This window comes from Mastigoproctus giganteus, chromosome 8, assembly GCF_048544385.1.
Source record: "Mastigoproctus giganteus isolate SK-2022 chromosome 8, ASM4854438v1, whole genome shotgun sequence".
In the NCBI taxonomy this organism is placed as follows: domain Eukaryota; kingdom Metazoa; phylum Arthropoda; class Arachnida; order Uropygi; family Thelyphonidae; genus Mastigoproctus; species Mastigoproctus giganteus.
This window is the reverse complement of record NC_143582.1, coordinates 87,690,059-87,710,824: the sequence shown is the minus strand read 5'-3', so window position 1 is coordinate 87,710,824 and position 20,766 is coordinate 87,690,059. Positions and strand designations below refer to the sequence as shown.

The 20,766-nt window shown below is 38.0% G+C and overlaps 1 protein-coding gene across 1 annotated transcript in view; it reads right to left on the bottom strand.

The window, feature by feature from the left end:
- The window catches only part of Herc4 (HECT and RLD domain containing E3 ubiquitin ligase 4), a 768,218-nt gene that overhangs the window by 16,577 nt on the left and 730,875 nt on the right, over positions 1 to 20,766 (bottom strand). The window contains exon 28 of the mRNA XM_090378812.1: positions 6,283 to 6,335. Coding sequence (XP_090234938.1) covers positions 6,283 to 6,335 — 53 coding nt within the window. The remainder of the gene's footprint in view (positions 1 to 6,282; positions 6,336 to 20,766) is intronic.

Genomic DNA, 20,766 nt, shown 5'->3' with positions numbered 1-20,766 from the left:
CTAAGTTGTCTTTGCCCCACTGGACAATTACCTGAAGATCGGCATTTAAGGAATTGGTAGCAGATTTTCGAGAAGTTGAAGCTGATTGAGCAGTACAAGGTTTCTCAAAATGGAAAGTGGAATGCAATGAGCTATCATCGGCAAAACTATGGATAGGATTTCCAGTTAATGGAAGAAGGTCATTAATGTACAAGAGGAAAAGAGTGGGAGAAAGAACTGAACCTTGGGCGTTAGTGGAGAAGTTAGAAGACAGAGAGCCATCTACCATCACCCTCAGTGAGCGATCAGAGAAAAAACTGGATAACCAATTACTAAAAACAGTTGGCAAACCATAAGACGGAAGCTCGTTTAGAAGACCTTTATGCCAAACATGATCAAAAGCCTTTGAGATGTCAAGAGCAACTACTTGTGTTCCACAGAACCTTTTCACTGAATTAGTCCATAAATGGGTAACATAAGCCAGAATATCACCAGTGGATCGACACTGTCGGAATCCATACTAGCGATCGTTGATCAGACGGAAGGTTTCTAGGTAGTTTAAGAGTTGGCGGTTAATTGATTTCTCCATTACTTTAGAAAGAGTAGAAGTCATTGCAATGGGACGATAATTGGATGGGAGGGATTTGTCACTCTTTTTAGGAACTGGCTGGATATGAGCAAATTTCCAAGCAGAAGGAAAAACACCATTGGAATAAGAAAGTGAAAAAAGGCGGCAAAGAATAGGAGTAAGTTCAGGAGCACAGGTTTTGAGAACAAGTGGAGAAATACCATCAGGACCTGGAGCTTTCTTGCCATCAAGATTCATCAAAATCCTTCTGATATCCTTTTGACGGAAGACCACAGGAGGCATTGAATGGAGCGTGTTGGGAATGGTGGGAGGTGTTTTACCAAGATCATTAATACATGAGCTGGAAGAAAAATGGGACGCTAGCAGGTCAGCTTTATCCTTGGCTGAAGTGACAACAGACCCAACAGAGGTGGGAGCAGAGATGGGCAAAAGTTGCGGCCAATAGCTTTGGCAAGAGACCAGAATGCTCGGCTACCATTAGGGCAAGAAGCAAGTTTTCTACTCTTAGCCTGTTCAAACTCTAGTTTGGACTGATTAATAACTGCTTTACAATTGTTGCGAGCTCTGGTGTAGGCAGAAAACGAAACTGAAGAATTAGAAAGAAGCCAATTACGATATGCAACATTCTTCTCTTGAACAGCCTTAGCACATTTATTGGAAAACCAAGGTTTAGATAAAGGACGAGATTTTAAAGTGGAGTGTGGGATAAAGGACTCCATTCCTGCAAGAATAATTTCACTGACACGATCTGAACAAATGTTGACATCAGAAGTTTTGAAACAGTAATCTGACAAAGGAAAAGAAGAAAAGAAATCTCGCAGGTCATCCCATTTTGCATTCTTGTAATGCCAAAAAAAGCGATGTTGGGAATAGCCATGAGATAAAGGTTCCATTGGAGAAGAGACAATCACCAAGTTGTGATCTGAAGTGCCTAAAGGACCTCCCACTTCGACCTTGTACTTAGAAGGGTTGTTTGTGAGAAAAAGATCAAGCGTATTGGCTGTATGATTAGGATTGGCCGGTATTCTTGTAGGTAAATGAACAATCTGTGCTAGGTCATTAGTAATTGCAAAAGTCTCAGCATCTCGACCTGCTGGGTCGGTGTGACTAGAAAACGTAAGCCAGCTGGAGTTGTAAACATTGAAATCACCAAGGAAAATTACCTCACTGTTAGGAAAGCTGGACTGGAGAAAGTCAAGTTCCAAAGAGAGGAAGTCAAAGAGCTCCAAATGATTAGTGGAGTTGGGAGAATGGTAGAGACAACAGATGAATATGACACAATGAGGTAGAGAGATTTTAAGCCAGAGAAGATCAAAGAGAGGAGATTCCAAATTTCCAAGTCTCTGACAGGGAATATCAGAACGGACATATGCACAAGTACCACCTTTGAGGCAAAAGGACTCATGCAGCGAATAATTTGGGCATCTGAGATGAGCAGTAGTTGAATCAACGGATAACTGAGATTCTGTCAGAAAAAGTACATGGGGTTTGGCAGACTGCAAGTGGAAATGGACATCGTTGAGATTAGAATTGAGACCACGTATATTTGTGAAATGAATTAGGAAGTCCTTGGTAGGTTTAGATCTTTTCGCAGATAAGCTTGCTCTATTATTTTGACAATTCATGGTGTATTCAATAGTAAGAAAAAGTCGGTGGGGCATGCTGTGTGAAGTAATGAAATTTTTGGATATGGTGTACACGTGGTAAGAATATACCCAGATCCTTGACATAACGTGGCCTCGACAATGCTCCCCGCATTCACACTACTCGGACTCCATCCAGTCACTATCTGGCAGAGTAGAGGTAGCAAGATTATACACTAGCTGATCCGGAAGCCTCCTAGAGAGTTACCAATAGGTTCGGTCTAGCGTACTAACTAGCGGCCGGCCTGCGAACACCGTTTTAGAGCTGTACCCTTGAAATGTAAGGAATATTGGACATCGCCATGATGTTCATCATAACCTCAAAAGTCATCAATCATACTGCATGATGGAAGAGATAGGGAAGGGTTGACTGGAACTTAGCTCTAGAGACTAAACAATGGGTTCCACCACTTCAAGCCTGCAATAAGCAAATTATTATACTTTATAAAGCAGTTATTAATAAGTCCAAACAAGATTTCGTACAGGCTAAGAGTAGAAAACTTGCTTTTAGTCCAAATGGTAACTGAGCATTGTGGTCTCTTGCTGCAATTTTTGCCCATCTCTGTTCCCACCTCTAACAAAACCAGATGGTTTTGTTGCCACATCAGCCCAAGATAAAGCTGACTTGCTAACATCCTATTTTCCTTTTAACTCATGTATTGATGATCTTGGTAAATCAGCTCCAACCATTCCTAGCACACTCCATTCAATGCCTCCTGTGGGCTTCCGTCAAAAGGATTTTGATGAATCTGATGCTAAGAAAACTCCAGGTCCTGATGGTATTTCTCCACTTGTTCTTTAAACTTGCTGTGCTCCTGAGCTTACTCCTGTTTTGTGTCATCTTTTTTCACTTTCTTATTCCAAAGGTCTTTTTTCTTCTGCTTGGAAATTTGTTCATATCCAGCCAGTTCTTATGAGATATCTGGAGAGTAAAGTTTGAATCCAATCTTTGAAAGATTGGTAATATAAGAAAGCCTTAATGTAACTTGAAAGAAGCAAGCCCTCTCAAACTCTTACTACATAAGGTGCTCAGTATGCCGTAACTCTAATTTTTGGTTGGCAATAAACCAAATCAGTTGGCTATTTATAATCCACTCCATTACTCTGCACAGATAGCTGGTAAGGAATTTGGGCTTGCAATGACTCAGGTCTCTGGGATATTTTCCTGATTTTTAATAAGGTGAGGACATTGGCATCAAGCCAGGTTTCTGGACTGGCATTTCCTAAGACTATTCTATTACAGAGTAGGAGCAGCATGTTAAGTGCTTGATACCTAAGTTGATAACTATCATTATGTAATGAATCTGGATTTATTCTGGATTATAAATCCACATCTGGTTGTGGATTTATTGGATGATTGTTTTCTACATCAGCATGTTCGTGAGGCAACAAGAGGGAGCAATACTCTTGATCTGATTATCAGTAGTGATTCTTCATGCATTAAGAATCCGCAGATAAATGAACCACTAGGTGGCAGTGATCACAGTGTGTTGAAGTGGGATTTACTCAAGGAGGTAACTACCATCAGAGAGTAAAGGGAAGGGTTTTTGTTTTCGTAAAGGCGACTATGATGGTCTGAGACAGTATTTAAATTCTATACAGTGGGACCAACTGATGATGTTACCAACAGCCAACTCAAAATGGGAAGCATTCAAGGAACTAATCTTGGAGGCTACCAGGCTTTACATACCAACTAAGAAATATTGTTCAAGGTTTAGGCCTAAATGGTTGTCAGATGAACTAATGAGACATGTGGCAGAGAAGAAAAATGCATGGGATACATACAAATTAATGTGTGACATGGAAGCCTATGATAGATATAAGTTGGTCTGTAACCAAGTCACAAAGGAGATTAGGCAGGCAAAGGCAGACTACGAAAAATCCTTGGCAAAGGATGCAAAGAAAAACAGAAAAGAGTTCTTTACCTATTTAAACTCAAGAAGGAAAGGGATGAATCAGATTGGTCCACTGGATATTGATGGTTCAACAGTTGAGGATCCTGCTCAGGTGGCTAACAATCTAAACGAGTATTTTGCATCTACATTCACACATGAGGAGTTATTCAGGAAGGAGAATGATGTAGGTAAAGTAAACATTGGCAGTGAGCTGGATGATTTTGTAATAACTGAGAGGAAAGTGGAGGAGAGATTGTTGAGGATAAACATAAAAAAGGCACCTGGGGTGGATGGGATCTATCCAGTTATATTAAAGGAGGCGGCAAAGGAAGTAAGCAAACCCCTAGCCATAATTATGAGAGCTTCTTTGGACTCAGGGGAGGTACCCATAGACTGGAGATGTGCAAATGTAACCCCAATTCACAAAGGAGGATCAAAGGCTGACACAAGTAATTATAGACCTGTTAGTTTAACTTCTGTTCCAGGTAAATTAATGGAGGCACTGGTTAAAGAAGCACTGCAGGATCATCTAGACAAGAATTCAGTTATAGCTCAGACGCAGCATGGTTTTGTTAAGGGCAGGTCTTGCCTGACCAATTTGATTGGATACTATGATGTAGTCACAAAAGAACTGGATGCAGGGAATAACTTTGATATTATATATTTGGATCTTAGAAAGGCTTTTGATACTGTTGCACATGGAAGACTGCTGCACAAATTGGGGCAGTGTGGCATTGGAGGCAAATTGCTGCTATGGATAAGGGGATGGTTGAGTGGCAGAAGACAGAGAGTGGTAATCAATGGACACTGCTCAATGTGGACTAATGTTATTAGTGGAGTTCCTCAGGGTTCAGTGTTGGGTCCATTGTTGTTTTCTGTGTTTATGAATGATATTGATGATGGGATATCAAGTTCAATGTCCAAGTTTGCAGATGATACAAAGGTTGGCAGGGTTGTTAAGGACAATACTAATGATATGCTGCTGCAACAGGATCTGGAAAGGTTGAACAGATGGGCTGAGAGGTGGCAAATGAAGTTTAACATTGACAAATGTAAAGTACTACATATGGGAAACAGTAACCCCAGATCAACGTATCAACTCTGTGGTACTACGCTGACAGTGGTAGAGAATGAAAAGGACCTGGGGGTAATTGTGCAGGCAGATATGAAGTTCTCTGAGCAGTGCAGACGAGCTGCAAGAGTAGCTCATGGTGTCTTGTCAATGATATACAGGAATTTTTCTAGCAGGGATAGGGATGTGATTATTCCCTTGTAGAAGGCATTGGTCAGGCCACACCTTGAGTACTGTATACAAGTCTGGAGGCCTCATTTCAAGAAGGATGTAGAGCTGCTGGAACGAGTACAGAGAAGGGCAACAAGACTAGTGAATGGAACAAAGGGTTGCTCTTATGAAGAAAGGCTTAAGTTTTGCAAATTACAGAGTCTGGAGACTAGGCATCGGCGAGGTGATCTGATAGAGGTGTACAAGGGTTTGAATGGCTTGAGCATGCTCAATGCCGATGGGATTCTTCCTCTTGCTCAGAATAATCACCTGAGAGGGCGTAAATTCAAATTGAGGAAGGACGGATGTCGGATAGATGTGCGGAAATTTGCCTTTAGCCAGCGGGCAGTTGGTTTGTGGAATAGACTTCCATCACTTGTTGTTGAAGTTGATAACCTAAACAAATTTAAGGCTTAGCTGGACAAGTATTTCGAACGAACGGAGGGGTAAAATGGGATTAGTGGTTGTGCTTTTTTTTTTTTTTTTTGGCTGATGCTGAATAAGCTTGCTTTCTCTTGTAATACCTCTTGTAATCAGTAGTATTCATTAATAAACTAAACCAGAAAATTTGGCTTCTTTATTTAAAGATCACCAATGAGAAAGCACTTTCATTGGAAGATACAGTCCAATTCTGAAATTCACATAAATTGAGAGAGAAAAAAAAAAAAGGTATGCAGTATCCTCCTTATCTGTGAGTCACAAAAAGGTTAAAATTTTATCATGAAATAAGAAATAAAAGCATAACAGCAATCCTTTTTGGCAGCTTACTGTAAGCCAGATAAAATTGGTTTGTGCCTGAGTTTAGCCTGCCCATCCATGATCTTATGTTACCAATCCCGAAATCACAATAAATAACATCAATTTCTACAAATGGTAGAAGATGAAAATTGTTACCTTTACTGCCTTCATTCCCAGAATAGGAATTCTGTCTGATCCAGTAAGAAATACTATTGAGAAAAAAAATAAATAGATTAAAAAATATATATATATATATTTTTAAAGAATTATATAAATAATTATTGTTTTCTGAACTTCCATGTATATTATGCACTACTTCAAGCACATTTTAATTTAAAAATTAAACACTTTCATATTAATGCCACCAGTTGTAGAAGAAAATAATCTCTGTAATTCAAAACTCAATCTGAAAGGCCCAGTAACCTAAATGCCTAACTTCTCGTTATTCAAGAGTTACATGCAAAGCATGGACTGAATTTATTAGTGCATGTCTATGGTATCCCATCCTACATGTGCAAATTAAATTTACAACTGATTGAATTTCAAAGGAAGGTTTTAATTAAAGGGCCTAAGTGGGAGAATGAATTAAGAAATATTAGTGCAAATGCTATCCTTCTTTTAACAGTCCTGCCCTGCCAAACAAAAGAAGGGAAAAATGGAAAAGATAAGGCTTTTACATGAACTTAATGCCATGGTATTATACTACATCGAAATAAAAAGAATTTCCAAAAATGGAATTATTTTTAAAACATGTTACCTTCCTAACAGATGTTTCAACAGTCTCACCAACAACACAAGTCAATACAAATTTGACAAAGCCTACAAAGAGTTGTTAAGATGGTGATTTAATGGTGCAAGAACTGCTATGGCCATACTGCAACTATTCATATGCTATCAATGGAAAAGGTATGTAGATTAATTAAAGGCAATCATATATGTGAATTCATTTCAGGTAACTGAATAATTTAATCAAATTGTCATTATTTCCTATGATGTGGTATAATGCAAATGACTCAAATAAATTTTGCAAAAGATAAGGCTGCATTTCTGTCAGTTTGGTAGTGTAGATAGTCTTTCAGGATGTGCACACAGTCAACAAAAAGTGACAATGAATGCACTGTGGAGAACCTTCTCTTATGAGAAGGCAGGAATGCATCAGTTGGGTGTGGCCAATTTGTGTTCTGGCAAAAACAACAACTTCATCATGTCTGTTGCAAAGCATATGAGAATAGATGCAGTTGTATGATATGTGCTACTCAAAGAGTGTACTGTTGTACAGGGTTGTTAAAATTAAAGTATCCCTATGTAGAGGACTGTTGAGCAAGTTATAAGGCTTGTACTGAAGAGAAATTTGGACAACCGGTACAATAAAGAATGCACTCACCATTTATTGGGAAAAAAAAAATTAGTTACAAAATTTGTCACTGTATGTATGGTGCGTAACTATCTTAGTTACGATTATGCAAATAACGTAAGTTATTTGCATAATTGTAATTTATAGCCACAGCGCCACTACTCAGCTCTACTGTACTGTATAAAAGCAAAGCAGTCTCTTCAAAATCATACAGTAGATGTTTGCCTGAACTACAGTAGATGTTTGCCTGAACTACAGCAGCAATGCCAACAACGTTGCAGGAAAAGGTGCTATTAGTGAAGCTGTCAGAACAGCAACAATGCAGCTGCGGCTATCAGAGAATTCCAGCATCAGAAGTGCATAAGGCGTGGACCTATGACTGCTTGTGCTGTCTGCAAAATGATTGCAAAATTTGAAGCGACAGGACATCTTGGTGTTCGTGAAGTGGACATGCTGTATTCCACCGTAAAGCTAGTAATGTGTCAGGTGTTGCAGTACTATCCTTACAAGATGCATATGCTAGAGCAGCTAAAGCATGGTGATGCAGATATTCAATTCACATACTCATGCACTTCACTTTCTGCTGTGAGTGATAGCAGACATCACTTGGCCATGAAACATCCTTTGGAGTGATGAAGCCCACTTCTGCTTAAATGGACAAGTGAATAAGCACAACTGTCGCATTTGGGCAACAGAAAACCCTCGAGTTATCTAAGAGGTCCCGTTGCATTCTCCAAAAGTGAAGTGTGGTGTGGATTTACAGACACATTCATGATTGGGCCATATTTTTTTGAACAGGCAACACCGACTGGACCCGCACCTGTTCTGTCACTGGTTGTTGTTATTTGGTTTTTTAGGAGCATTAGTAACTAAGGCCACATTGCTCCGGGATATGCGGTGGTCATTCCTTGACCTTTCTGCATCCTCTGTATTTGGTGGTGATGGGCTCGATCCGTCACTGGACAGCGATATTATGAAATGTTGGCAAATTTTGCAATACCAGTGCTGCAATGTGAGTGCTTTCAGGATACAATATTAATGAAAGACAGTGCACCACCCCACATCCACCATTGTGTCCAAAGATTACTAAGGCAACGTTTTACAGACAAATGGGTCATCAGCAGTTGTTTCCAGACATCTTGACCACCCCGATCACCGGACTTCCCCCCTTGCAACTTTTGAGTGTGAGGTTTTTTGAAGAACCAGGTGTATCGGGAAGGATGTCACATTCTGGCAGATCTGAAGGACAGCATTAGACGTCATGTGCTGGCTATTCCAGTTGACTTGTTACATTTTGCTGTAGAAAACGCTGTTCTTCGAATGGAAACTGTTTTGACCAAAATGGAGGACACATTGAACAATTGTAGCGCTGTTCAAGTGATTTGTATTGCCATAGTGCCATATAGTGACAAATTTTGTAACAAATTTTTTTTTTTTCCCCAATAAATGGTGAGCGCATTCTGTATTGTACCTGTTGTCCAAATTTCTCTTCAGAAATATAACTTGCTCCAGAGTCCTCTACATAGGGATACTTTAATTTTAACAACACTGTACTTTTGGGACGTACACATATTTACCCCAGGGGCTCACATCTGGTGAGTATGGGCTTGGCACACCCAGGGTCCTGAGCTGAAGATCATCATTCTTCTCTTTCTTAGTGATTCCCTTCTACTTTCTCTCTCTCTCTCTCTCTCTCTCTCTCTCTCTCTCTCTCTCTCTCTCTCTCTCTCTCAGCGTAACTCTGAAATTTTTTTTCTGGTGCAGAATAAGCCTCAGGCTTCCTTGCACTATGTGGCTAGTAATATAACTACAAAAGTCATGGGACACTTGGTAATTATGAACAAAGAAATTAATAGTGTGTTGGCCCAACTCTAGCTGTAATGACTGCATTGTGAAAGACATTCTGCTAATTTCTGATAGACAGCTGGTGGCTGAGCTCTGCTTCTCTGCATTTGTGAGCTACACTGAAGGCCATCTTCTTGTTGTTTTAATTTATCTTAAAGTTGCACAAATGGGCTGCATTCAATGATCTGTGCTGGCCGGCCACTATAATATTCTGATGTTATTCTTTCAAACCATACATTCAAAATCACTGCTTTGTGACAAGGTGTGAAGGCCCTAAGTTGGGGAATTTTTTTTTTTTTTTGGTTGGTGCAGCATAAGCCTCAAGCTTCCTTGCACCATATGGCTAATAATAATAATATAGTACAGCAGGCCCCGTTAAAACGCGGTTCGCTTTACGCTGATTCGCTATAATGCTGTTCTTATATTATAACCCGCATCTGACTATAACACTCTTTTACAGATTGCATTTTTGGCATATTTAACGAAATCGTTTCATTTGATGGAGTCAATAGCTTGAAAATGAATACCAAAACAGCATTAAAACGTTTCCCACACCGACTTAAGAAATTTTCCCACGCTGAGTGAAATTTTCTCGCACGCTAATTTAATTGCAGTACAGTCACTTGTTACGTAGTTCCGAGATCAACATTTTAAAAAATAATGATCAAGTATATTGCTTGAAATATTTGCGTTATATGCATTTATCCGAAGTCTAGTCATCACTCAGTACAGTATTATTATTATTATTATTAGCCATATAGTGCAAGGAAGCCAGAGATTTATGCTGCACCAGCCAAAAAAAAAAAAAAAAAATTCCCGAGTTACCCTAATAGAGAGAGAGAGAGAGTCAAAAAGGAATCACCAAGAAAGAGATGAATGATGATATCCAGCTCAGGACCCTGGGTGTGCCAATATTAGACATCGTGCATATTGGACAGTTTACTTGAACACTGTATCGTAATTAATGCAACCAACGCAGTTACAGTTACATTTTCGAAGAGTTAATAATGGCCGATAAGAATGAAAAAGCAATGTGTGGGCGCCGTACGATGACTATAAATGTAAGAAAAAGATTGAATATGAAAATTAAATTAGATGTTTTGAAACGAATCCATTGCCGTCAGCGACAAGTGGATGTGTGCCGTAATTTTTGGACTTGCAAGTTTAGCTGTAAGAACAATTATAAAAAAATAAAGAATTAATTTTAGCAGCGGGAAAGATAGCTGTTCCACTGTAAGCAATTAGGACAAGGCTGGCTATTAGGATTGAAATGGAAAAGACTTTTAACTAATTTTATTGAAGATAATGTCCAATGCAGAATTCAGTTAAGTTAAATTTTATTAAAAAAAAAAAAAAAAAAAAAAAGAGAGAGAAAGATTAGCCAATATGATGATCTGAAGAAAACTCACCTAAAAAAAAAAAAAAAAAATGTGGAACCATTTAAAACTGGTAAGGGCTGGTTGAATAGATTTAAAATCTAGGGAGAAGCCGCAAGTGCAAATCAAGGAGCCGAAACTTTCAAAAAAGAACTTGTTAAAATTATTGAAGAGAGGTATCATGTGTTATACTTCTCAACAAGTTTATAACATCAATGAAGCACAACTTCATTGATGTTATAAACGAATTGATGTTATGAAAAACATTGATGTTATGAAACGAATGTCTAAAAGAAGTTTCATATTGAAAGAAGCAAAAAACATGCCAGGTTTCAAAGCGGCGAAGGATCGGGTGACTATTGTTGGGTGGTAACGCTGTGGGGGATTTAAAATTAATACCCCTTTTAGTTTCTTTAGAAGAGGGCCAAAGTTCAACCCAAAATCGACACATTTTTCATGATTAAATTCATCAATTAAATTAAATCAATTAAAATCAATTAAGATCAATTAAATTCATGATTTAATTGGAATTTTAAGTTTAATTTTGATACGTAAGTAGTTACCACATAATTATATATGTATGTAATACTGAAAAATATGTACAAATATTTGAATATTAAATATTTTGACCTCGTTTGTGCATCTTTTCACTACCGTTTATTATTGATTAGGATATATCCTATGGCACTGACCGTAACTTACAAATACATATGTTACCTTATAGGAATGATGAGCTCGCTTTGTGCGGATTCACTTAGTGCTCTGTTTTTCCAGAACGAATTATCAGCGTTAAGCGGGGGTCACCTGGATTGTCAAGAACACAAAGGTAGGATGCAGAATTCATGGCTACATGCTTTATGATTAGCAAACCTAGTCCATATCACAAGAATGACATTTCTTCCGGCAATTTTACAGTTAGAGTTGCAACCTTTTCAAATCAAGAGTAGGAGAGTACATTTTCAAATTAAAAAGTAGGAGGCAGGGAGAATTACTTAACAAGTACAGGTCATTGAAAAAAAGCCGTGAATTAGGGTTGAATTTGAAAGTGTCTGCAATTCTGCCCAGACACGATAGGAGGGAGTATATGATGAAAGCCTTGTCGATCAATTCGGCCCTGGAAAGATTGTGCAAGGCTCAAGGGGTAGAATCTTCTTCAGCCTGGTCTGTACTTGTTAACAGAAAGGACTGCTTCTACACAGATGGGATACACTTAAATAGAAAGGGTGCAAGAATATTTGCTGATGCTATCAAAGCAGTGTTAGATGGGTTGGAAAACTGCAAGCTTGGGGGAATACACAGATTAATAGATTAACAGTAGCCACTGGCAGAGGTGAAAGTGATTCTTGCACCGCTTCTATTGGAATGAGCAGAAGCCTGGAAAACAAGATGCAGGATCTTTCAGAGACTGCTGGGAGTCATTGGGGTACAAGTAAACACATGGGTTGTGTTAGGGTAGCTAAGAAGAGAAACAGGTGCACCAATGCCAGGAGTTTGGTAAATAAATTTGATGAATTTGAGGTGTTTGTGAAAACATCAAAGGCTGATATTGTTGGGATATCAGAGATGTGGTGGTGTCACACAGATATAAGGAATGGAGAACTGGAATTTGGGGAGTACAATATGTACAGGAAGGATTGCAGTTTGGATTGTGGTACATATGGATTGTGAGGTTTTAACTTTCAAAAAATATATTATACGCTTATAAGACAGAAATTCATATAACAAATTAGAAAATTAATGAATAAAAAATTCTGGATAAAAAATTATGGGTAGAGAAATAAGAAAAATGTATAACAGCAATTTTATTGCCATTCATTTTCAATTTGAATCACCTTTGTGTGTTAGCATACATGAAGCTAAACACAAAGGTGATTCAAAAAAGTAATGGCAATTTTAATATAAAATAAATACATTAGACAGGAAAATTTCTCGTTCATTAATTTTCTCTGATCGTCATTTGTTTTTTAAGAAAGGGTCCCAACATTGTACAAGCATTTTCATTCCCTGCAAGAATTCTTTATTCTTAATTTATGACAAGGTTTGCATCAATTGACTATCATCACAAAAACCTAAAGGAGTTATATTAGTATTAATATTAATAATGGCAAATGGCACAAGCAAGCAAGCTTATACAGCATCAGCAAAAAAAATCCCATCTCACCTATAACATCCCCTCCAATTGTTTGCCTAGTTCAGTGCTTCTCAAAGTGGGCGATATTGCCTCCCCAGGGGGGGGGGGTGTTTGAATTATCCATGGGGGCATTAGGCCTGAAAGGGGGTGACAGGGAGGCGATAGTAATCTGGAAAGCTATGAAGCCTTCGAGATTACTATTCAGATAAGGCAAATAACGACTTGTTTTTGGGGGAAGTTTTAGGTCCGATTCCTTGTCTTAGCCCTGATTTACTCCCTATAAAAACTGACTGCAATACAATTACACACCTCTTTGAGATACAATTGGTTACTGATTCCATCCTACGGTGAGCTCCAGGTAATTTCTTGAGTCTGTAGAGAAAGTTTTAGGCATGTTTGATATTTGATAATTGAATGAGCCTGAAGTGTGTGTGTGTGTGTGTGTGTGTGTGTTATTTAATTGCAAACAGACAGTGGGGAAGTGAAATTAATGAGCTTGATTTGCCTATTTTTTCTCCCTACTCTGCTCACTGCTTCTGAACAACTGCAATAAAATTAAAAACTGTCTAAAATACGACGAAATAATGAAAAATATTAAAACAGCTCGTTTTCACAAGTAATAAATTAAAACACGAATATACAAGTTAAAAAAGTTAACAGAGCATAAAAGAAACAAAATTTCTGCAATCTTTCTTCGAAACGAAGAGATCCACCTCTTATAAAATGATGAAGGTAAGTGTAGAGAATATCATACAGAACTCGAAACCATACAAATCATACAAAGTAACCTTATATAAAAATCGAATGACATCTGGCGATTAATTAAGTGAAATAAAATAATTAATGGATCGAGAGATACATTGATTGCCTTACTGTTTTATGCCTTCGTGTCATTCACGTGTTATCGGGTTTAACAGTTACGTGAATAAATACATATATCTTGTCCAATTAAGCGGCCCTAATTACCAGAATTCAAATGCTACGAAAATATTTAGCGGAGGCTCCAACCCAACGGTCATTGCTTAATTGAATTGGTTTAATTATAAGGAATAATCAATGCATTCGTTGCTCATCTTGAATGACATCCTTTCTTAATTGCTCCGATTAATTTGTATTGCGCAAAATTTAAATTCTGCGCGCGTGTACCATCCCCGAGTACAGTAAACACATCGAATAATTCCTCTTCAAAATTAGAGAAGCGGCAGATTAGCTCTTGAAGGATGTTCTCTTAATTATGTACATACTACTCGGCAAATACCCAAACACGTGCAGAGAATACGAGAAAAGAAGGGGTTTATATAATGCTATCAAACACCAATTTGCGTGCTTATTTCAGTTTCTGGCATCATGTTTTGATTTAATACCAATTTGTTTTATTTTCTTTTATCAAAGGAAGCCAATGCAAGCCACAATCACAAAAGTGCCAACCTGTCGCCATTTATCTCCAGAAGTTCTCACCTCGATATCGGTGACTGGACACAAGCAGTCGATTCCTGTTTCTGGTAGCCTTCCTGCTGTTCAACATCATCTACTGGGCATACTATGACTCTGGCAGACGAGCTTTCAATTGAGGATAACGGAAGCCCATTCACGCAAAGTGTGCCGTTATTTTGGGACCAGAAATATTTTTACGTCTTTTTTTAGAAATATTATTTTGTATTACTTTTACGTGTTGGTTCATCTGTTAGAAAACACACCGCGGTCAAGTGCAGCTGGAAATCCTGTGACTCTATGATCTCCCAAACCCCTCAATACCAGAAGTTGCCAACCAGAAGAATTTTCTTCAGATATTCCTTCCTCTTATATATTCCTGTATAACACAGCTGTATAAATTATGTCTTACTTTCAAAAGCTACATGACAAATTTGAAAAGCACCCAACATTATTGAGCATGTTTTCTTGTGCATTGCAACAGAACAACGATGGCTTGTGGGCCTCGTACAATATTTCACCGTTGATTGCAACAGCTGATAAGCTTCATACAATTGGTGAAGAATTAATTTTGCCTGCAATCTCTGAAGTTATCAGTACTGTTTTACATAAATTACCTCACAATATAATAAAATCTATTCCACTTAGCAATGATACAGTTCAGAGACGGATACACGAAATGGCCAAAGACAGAAAATACCCTATGCAACATTTTACAAACAACAGAATTTGCCTTACAAATAGACGAATCAACACTGCCAGGTAACGAATCTTTACTACTAGCATACATTTTATAAAAGATGAAAAGTTGAACGAAGAATTATTATTTGCAAGATAACTAGAAATGTATACCAAAGGCGAGTCTATATTTCAGGTTGCTGAAAAGTTTTTTTAAAGACAGGAAATTCCACTTACAAATGTACTTCCTTGTGCAACGGATGGAGCACCATCAATGATTGGCCATTACAAGGGTTTTATGGCTTATTTAAAAAATGCTGTGCCAAATATTATTACTGTTCATTGTGTCATTCACCATCAGCATTTAGTTGTGAAAAAACTTGGTGATCAACTGCACAATTCTCTACGAACTGTTACTGCTATAAACAAAATTAAAGCACATTCTTTGAATGATCATATATTTCGAAAGCTTTGTGATCAAAACAGTGAAGATTTTGAACGATTGCTACTTCATTCCGAGGTTCGTTGGCTGTCAAAAGGCAACTGTCTCAACAGATTTTATGAATTTTTTGATACTGTTGTCGAGTTTTTTGAAGATAGGAACAACGACCTTAGTAATGACCTCAGAAAATTAAAACTGATATTGCTTATCTTGCAGATTTATTTACTAGATTCAACTCAATGAACTTACATTTACAAGGACAAGATGTAACTTTTATTAAGGCGAAAATTCAAATTTCAGCATTTATTTCAAAATTAAAGCTTTTTATGCACAACGTAGGATGAAGTGAATTGTATCAATTTCCAAATCTGTTGGAAATAGAGAAAAAAGAAAAAAATAGCTGATGAAACTCTACTAACTTTTTGTAATCATCTAGAAATGTTGCACAGAGATATGCAGGAAGGGTTCGAAGATCTACTTAATTTGAAAATTCCAGATTGGGTTATAAATCCTTTTTTAAATAATGACGATAGTGAACATTTTGTAGAAGAAGAATTGATTGAGTTACAAAATGAAGTTGAACTGAAGCCAAAATTTCAAAATTCATATCAGGAATTTTGGTTACAAAAGAAAATCCCTGACCATTATCCTGCATTGTGGGGAATTGTAAAAAAATTACTTATTTCTTTTCCAACATCATATCTAGTCGAAACCGGTTTCAGTGCTGTATCTCAATTGCTGACAAAACAAAGAAATTGTCTGGATGTTGTTAAACGTGGCGATTTACGACTTCTACTTACAGATATTAAACCTAATATTGATAAGCTAATAAATCTCCACCAAGCTCATTCATCGCATTAAATATTAAAATATAATTAACTATTTCCATTAATATCGTGACTTATTTATGTAATTAACTTTAATTTAAGTGACTATAACTGACTTTATTTATGTAGTTGTAAATTTTTACGAAGAAGGAATAAAGTGCAGTAAATAGTTTTCTTTATAATTCACATACATACATGCAGGACTCCAGTTACGTTTTTGGAGGCAAACACACAAATATTCATTTCAGTTAGCTTCACTTTATATTGGTGGGCTAAAAAAAAGCCCTGGCGAAGGCTTTTTTTAGGGGGGGGGGCGGTGATCAAAAAAAGTTTGAGAAGCATTGATCTAGTTCTTCATTGAATTTATTCAAACTATCCACTTACACAACAATGGATGACAGCTTGTTCCAGCAGTCAACTACCTGTTGGCTGAAGGCAAACTTCTGCACATCTATTCTGCAACCATCTTTCCTCAACTTAAATTTATGCTCCATCATGTGAATAGTCTGAGGGAGAGGAAGAATCACATCAGCACTGAGTTTGCTCAAGCCATTTAAAGCCTTAAACACCTCAGTCAGATCACTTTACAGGTTCCACAATTTGTAGAAATGAAGCCTTTCTTGGTAAGATCCCCTCTCTTTGTTTTCCCCTCCCAATTTCATTGCCCTTCTCTGTACCCATTGCAGCACTTCCACATTCTTCCTAAAATGATTCCTCCAGACCTAAAAGTTTCAACTCTTGAATAATGCATGCGTACTCAAGATATGGCCTCACCACTGCTTTATACAATGGGATAATCACCTCATCCCTCCTCGCAAAATTCCTGTTATGTAGATAAACCCCATGAGCTGTCCTGGTAGCCTGTCTGCACTGCTTAGAGAATTTCAGAACAGACTGCACAATTACCTCCAAGTCCTTTTCATTTTCCACTACACTGAGTGCAGTACTAGTCAGTTGATATGTTACTGTGGGATTACTGCTACCCATATGCAGTCCCTTGCATTTGTCAATGTTAAATTTCAATTGCCTTCTCAGTCCATCTGCCTAATTTTTCTAGATCTTTTTGCAGCAGAATACCTTCATAATTGTCATTAAGCCTGATATACCCTCATCAATATCACTAATAAATACAGGCGCCTCCGTAGCCAGGTGGGAAGGAGCAGCAGTGCGTAGCACACGCTTCTTGATTAGACTGGGGTTCGAGCCCGTCACCACCAAATACGGAGGATGCGGAAAGGTCAGGGAATGACCACCGCATATTCCGGAGCAATATGGCCTTAGTTGCTAATGCTCCTAAACAAACTAATAAATACAGAAAACAATGGGTCCAGCACCAAACCTCCATAAAGAGCAGCATTCACTGATAACCACTGTCTTCCCCAATTCAACCATCCCTTTATCCACAGCAGTAACTTTACATTAATGCCACACTGCTCCGATTTGTACAGCACTCTTTTACGTGCAACAGTATCAAACGCTTTTCTGAAATCCAAGTATATGACACTAAAATCACTTTTTGCATCCAGTTCCTTTGTTACTGCATCATAGTATTCAATCAGATTGGTCAGACAAGATCACCCCCTTAACAAATCCAAGCTGTGACTGCAATATAATACATTCCTGTCTAGATTGCCTTGCATTACTTCTTTAACCAGTGACTCCATTATTTTCCCCTGGAACAGAAGTTAAGCTAACATGTCTGTAATTACTCATGTCACTCTTTGATCCCCCTTTGTTAAATGGACATTAGCATTAGCAAAGGCATATGATGCAAGAAAGCAAGCTTATACAGCATCAGCCAAAAAAAAAAAAAAAAAAAACCCCTTCCCATTTCACTGATCCATTATTCCAAATGTTTGTCTAGTTCTGTCTTGAATTTATTTAAGCTATGAACTTCTACAACAACAGATGGAAGTTTGTTCCAGCAATCAACTACCCGCTGGCTAAAGGCAAATTTTGGCACATCTATTCTACAACTGTCTTTCCTCAGTTTGAATCTATGCCCCTCAGGTTTGAGCAAGAGGAAGAATCCCATTAGCACTGAGCCTGTTCAATCCATTCAAGGCCTTATACACCTCAATCAGAGTGCTTCACAGGCGCCTAGTTTCCAGAAGCTGCAATTTGCAGAACTTTCTTTGTAAGAGCACCCCTTTGTTCCGCTCATTCTAGCAACTCTACATCCTTCCTAAAATGAGGCCTCCAGACCTGTACGCAGTACTCAAGCTGTGGCCTGACCATTGCCTTATACAAGGGGATAATTACATCCTTATCCCTGGTCAAAAACTTCCTGTATATTATTGACAAGACTCCATGACCTAATCTAGCTGCCTGTCTGCACTGCTCAGAAAACTTCATATTTGACTGCACATGTGTACAGTCAAACTGGGACAGATGTGTACTTATCTCCATTATACAAGAGAACACCTTTTAAACTAGTCTCCATTCACTAGGAACATATGATGGAGCTCCTAAGGCACTTATTAAACCAGCGATATCACTGCAATATACGAGAGGACCTTCTTGTGAAAAATACTGTATAAACTCCCTTTCATGATTTCTGTACCAGGAAAATTATGTACCTGGAGCAAGTAAGTCCTTCGCTTGAAGTCTGGATCCCAGAATTTCCACAGCATACTTTGGAAGACCTAAGTCACTTATTAAATCGTTCAGTTTGACTTGCATGAATTGCTGTAGCATTAACATATTTTCTCTTCACTAACCTCTTTAGTTTCTGCTTCAGTGGCAGAAGATGTGGTCTCCAAAGTTTCTGGTGGAGGTTTTACAGGCAGATCAGGTCCATGCAGAACTGGTCTTATGGCTGATGTTAGATCTGAATATTTGATGTCCTTTTTATTTTTTGAATTGTAACCTTTAACGTCACATACACAAAAGTAACATTCAGCATGGCTTACTGGCTCGTGCCACACCGTAGGAATAGCAAATGTCAAGCACACCTTTTTTCCTTGACTCCATTTTCTAAGATGTTTGACACATGTATGGCATACTTTATGTGGTACCCACGATTTATCCTGATCACCTAGTTTTATGTCGAAGTATGCATAATACAATTTTTTTACAAAATCGGTAATATTTCGCCTGTGCTTTACAGGAACAAAACAACCACATATGTAACAAAATATGGCAGGCCTGTTTATACACTTTCTGGTTGCCATACTAAAAGAAAACTAACACACAATGAGAGCTCATGACTGTTTTTACAGGAGTACTGTGACCACATAAGGAATGTGCCACTTGGTTTACGGAAAAGTGCCCCCCCCCCCCCCCGCATTTCACCTCTGGCACATTTTGCCCCAGTAGATAATGAGTAGACCAAAAGAAATAATCAGTCCATATTTATTAAACAGTTTAGACCTTCAAAAATCTAATTTTATGCCAATCCATGTAATGGTTTCCTTGCTGCCACGGGTATGGTGTTTGAAGACAGAAGTCTTGAGCGCTCATTGTTGAGACCGCACGGTCTGAACACTATGGTTCTGACAGTGGGGAAGATGTCCCACCTGTTTTGCAAAATTGATATCGCCATCCTCAAGAATTATTAGCGAGTTAGACTAGGAGAGTTGGAAAAGAAGCTTCCTATATCTAAAATAAAGGTAATCCCTGTTGATTTATAATATAATAGAATACAGCTAGGCCTCGCATAATGCAAGTTCGATTAACGTGATATTCAGTTAACGCTATTTGAAAAATGATACCACTTTTCACTTTACATGATGCAAATTTCCAGTTCACACCATCTTTTTTTTTATGCGATACTTGAAAAAGATTTGAATCGCGCGTTAAGCTTACCGCGAGTCGGTCATACAGTCAATAAACAAACGTTTGCCTGCTGCCCGCCTCGGTGTATTCCATCAACCATCGGAAGAAGACGTGTTTGTCTCCTGCTAATAAAGTTAATGCTGACTTGCATTTAAAAATTCAAATTTTTAAATGAGCCAGATGAAAATGTTACCGCGAAGGAGATAACGGTAAAAGAATTAGAATAAAGAATTAGATCAAATCTTTTGTATCACACAGAACCTCAAACAAAAGGTTTGATGTTTTCTGCGATATTTATTTCGCCAGGGCCCAGAGAAGATTGTTGTTGGCTATCGGAAATTGATTGATGAAAAGAGAGTCAACACTGTTCAAATATTTCCGCAACAGTAATTTCTTCATTGTGTATTTTATGTCAGAGGTTCCCAAAGTTTCTCGGTTCACGATGCCTTTAATGTCTCAGTAATTTTTTCAAGGCGCACCCAGACCAAAAGAAATACCTAACAGTTTCGTTTAGTAGTTAGATCCAAACAACTTAATAAGAAATGCTGAAACTGTGAATTACCTCCAGCTAGTAGTTCACGCAGTGTCCAACAGATGTCGAGTATCGCTGTGTTTCCCTCGAAAATTTAAAATATTCTGCGGCGCAGAGTTTAAGAACCGCTGTTTTATGCAATAAACATTTAATTCCATAATTATTTTCATTATCTTTTACATTATATACAGTTAAAAAGTTATTTAAAAGATATTTTTAAAATTCTTTATGGATATTCCAGAAAGTC